Raw genomic sequence first — 3,214 nt, 5'->3', positions numbered from 1 at the left:
ACTTACCTTGAACTACGCTGGCTTGATCCCACTCGGGCACGTAGGCAGTCACTTGAGTGATGCAGCCACTCATGTTTTATAAGTTAACACTTTGAAAATAGGGGGATATTTTTAATAACATAGAAAATAAAATGGTTTTCTTTTTTTGGTTTGCCGCTACGACGGGAGAGTGTCTTGTGTTGACTAGACGTACAATGGATGTTAGTTGGAGATCAAGAGGCACCTCTAATGGGTGTGATGGTTCACAAAAGACACAACCATTCCCATTAGACACCTTATGTGTCTTTTGGAAGTGAAGAGGCATCTCCAATAGGCATGAGTTCCCTATAAGTAGTGATGATTTGTTTTCATTCATACAATGAAGAACATCTCAACTTTCTCTGTTTTCTCTCTTACAAGCATCATCAGAAACAAAACCTGTGTGTTCTTGGTTGGGTCAAGGTTATACAAGCTTTGAATCCAACATTGTTGTGGGGCTTCAAGTATCGGCAATATTCATTCACCTATTTGTACTCGGCAATCTTATTGGAAAGGATCATTATTAGAGCCTTGAAGCCTAATACAACATTCTTCTCTTCACCCTGTTAATGTCAATTTTCCAACAACAAATATACACTTGGCAGAGGGAAATGAAACCTTGCAAGGAAGAAATAAGTTTGAGTTTTCCGGGTTTTAGCTGTCCGGAGTTCTTCGGTAAAATGACAAGGGATTGCTTGGTAAGAACTAAAGAAAATAGTAGTACATTATGTAATTTATTAAGTTCCAAATGAATGATGGTAACAACAGGGAACACTAATTTCAGTAGTTTGTGATGATAAACCCAGCTTATATGGATTTCGGGTGGTCCTTTCCACAATCCTCTTCAGCAAAATAGAGTGACCCTCCCGTAACATCATGTAAGATCCTTTTGCGAGCTTGTTGCATTGCTCCAAACATGACATCATAAGGTATATTGTCCGGTGCTCGAAAAAGACCAAGCAAACATGATCCTCGGTGATCCAAAAAGCAGTATCCGGTTCGTCTTTTTTGAGTTCAAAATCCGCATCATGAAAGTGGTATGTTATTGTTGGAAATTCGAAACGCTTGTAACGTCTTTGGAAACAAAGTTCCATATCATCCAATGGAGATGGTATAACAGGATCAAGCTCGAACTTCCGAAAATGCTCCCTCACTTTCTCCACAACCCTATCAAAGTGACTTCCGCGCATAAAGGTCATCGTAGTCCCTGAATCTATTAAACAACCGCCACTTCGGGTTTCCTCTTCATACTCGAAATCCCATCTTTGAAATCCGACGCTACTCCCATTTACACTAATATCCTCTAAAACCAAATAATAATGACCTGTGCCATAGTCATATAAGCCAGTTTTGTATGCTTGTCGAACTCCACCACTAAGTCTCGTGTCTGAACCGAAGCGTAAGTATGTAGGGGTTCCGTCCATACCATCATTATATGGCCTCAGGCAGTATTCAAATTGACCTAAATTTAATTGTTTTAGAAAAGACTTATTAGATCCTCCACTTAGACCGCGTATTCCAGCACCAACTTCAGGACGACTATCAGAAACGAAGTTCACTTGATTAAGGCCGCAACCCATGACAATAGTAAACGATTGAAGGGCATGGCTATCTGAATTTACACTGAATTTTTCATTTGCCAAAATACCTGATGTAACTGCATCGTCTTCGTAGCTTACTTCGTAAGTACATCTGCCTTAATCATCACATAATCCTGGGCAGCATAAAGGGTTGTTGATGACATGATCTTTTGATATTTTCACTCTAAAACTAAGAGGTTTATACGTTCTTGAACTTGTTGCAGGATAAAGGGGTTCTTCTTGACGAAAGTAAGAACTAGCACCTTGACATTGAGTCCATGTAAGATCGCTACCAGTATCAACTGTTAAATAGTATCGCATGAAAGCTGGTGAACCATCGAAAGTACCTATTCCTACGGATGCAACATAAGATCCTCCGACATCTTCGTAAGTCATAGTTAAACGTGCAACATCGGGGTTTATCGAGTTTTTTAAACTTGACATTTTCCGCCTAATGTAACGTGCTCTATCTTTGGATTGTTGGGCGAGTCTTTGAAATCTTTCATCTTGTGTTAAATGATCTCCCGGATATAGAGGTAATTCTCTGGAGTCTCTATGAAAGATCTTCATGCTAAACCCACTTGGATTAACACCAATGACTGAGTTTAGCAATAAGGAGACATGAAAAAGAATCGTTAGAAGAAGAATGAAAAGAGTGATCACTCCACCCATTTTTGCACGTGTTTTATGTTTTTTTTTTTTTCCTGACAGTCTTGGGTCGAATATATAAGGGATGGTCCTGATCGATAATTCCTAAATAAAATCCGGAAGGAAGAAACGCATAACCGAACTTAATGTCCCAGCCGTTTCGAATTGAAGCTCATAAAAGCGAAATGGAACGGATTCTCCTAAAACATATGCGTATCGAGAAATCAGTCCAACCGATCGACTTATCCCAGGTACGACTCAAATTGAGGTTCTTAAATTTTTCTTCCAAATTTTGGTTTTGAATTTTTCGTTGTTAAGCCCTAGATTTTTTATTCACAATTTTTTTTTATAGCTAATGATTCTCAGTATATCGCTGTTATTTTGACTCTTTTGCATATTTGGTGCGATTCGAGCGTTGCTTTACCTGGGAGAGGACACTTCTTTCAACCTTTTCTCGGGCTGTTAATAGAGTTTGGTGCATTGATATTTCCCTTTTCGTTTACATTTCAGATTTTCTTTAAGTATATTTGTTGTTTTTCTTTAAGTATATTTGTTGTTTTTCTTGAGAAAGTTGTTTCAGATATTGGATGATGAGCTCTGGAGAGAGTGACCAAGTTGAGGTAATCTTCCTAACATTCTTGGAATACAGAACTTTGAATGAATGACATTCTAGCTGACATGGTTTGTGAGCCTATGTGGTTTCCGAGCTTCCTATAACGTTTTGCTCTTTTAGATCACATGTTTGTTAACTTACTTTATGTTTGGGTCTTCCATTTTCAAACGACCATTTTAAGGCAATTTAGGTAATGATGGTCACATAGAGAATTGTTAAAGCTACTCTAAACTTTTTTCTTTATAGTTGCTTTTGTTCAATTTTACATTTGCTAGTTAGGCTAAGTTCATATCTACTTAAGACTTGAGTTGCTAATATTTCCGTTGTGAGCCTATGCATATAAAAGCCTCTAGGT

General features: G+C 38.1%; 1 protein-coding gene across 1 annotated transcript; it reads right to left on the bottom strand.

The window, feature by feature from the left end:
• Nucleotides 1–755: 755 nt before the first annotated feature.
• LOC113306495 (aspartic proteinase CDR1-like) lies at nucleotides 756–2,270 on the bottom strand. The gene is made up of 2 exons (XM_026555425.1): nucleotides 1,804–2,270; nucleotides 756–1,710 (listed from the first exon to the last, which is right to left on the bottom strand). Exons 1-2 carry the CDS (start codon nucleotides 2,268–2,270, stop codon nucleotides 756–758), a joined length of 1,422 nt encoding a protein of 473 aa, XP_026411210.1.
• Nucleotides 2,271–3,214: the final 944 nt, after the last annotated feature.

This window comes from Papaver somniferum, chromosome 8 (genome assembly GCF_003573695.1).
Source record: "Papaver somniferum cultivar HN1 chromosome 8, ASM357369v1, whole genome shotgun sequence".
NCBI classification, from domain to species: Eukaryota; Viridiplantae; Streptophyta; class Magnoliopsida; order Ranunculales; family Papaveraceae; genus Papaver; species Papaver somniferum.
The sequence above is the reverse complement of the archived record's forward strand: the minus strand, read 5'-3'. Positions and strand labels throughout refer to the sequence as shown.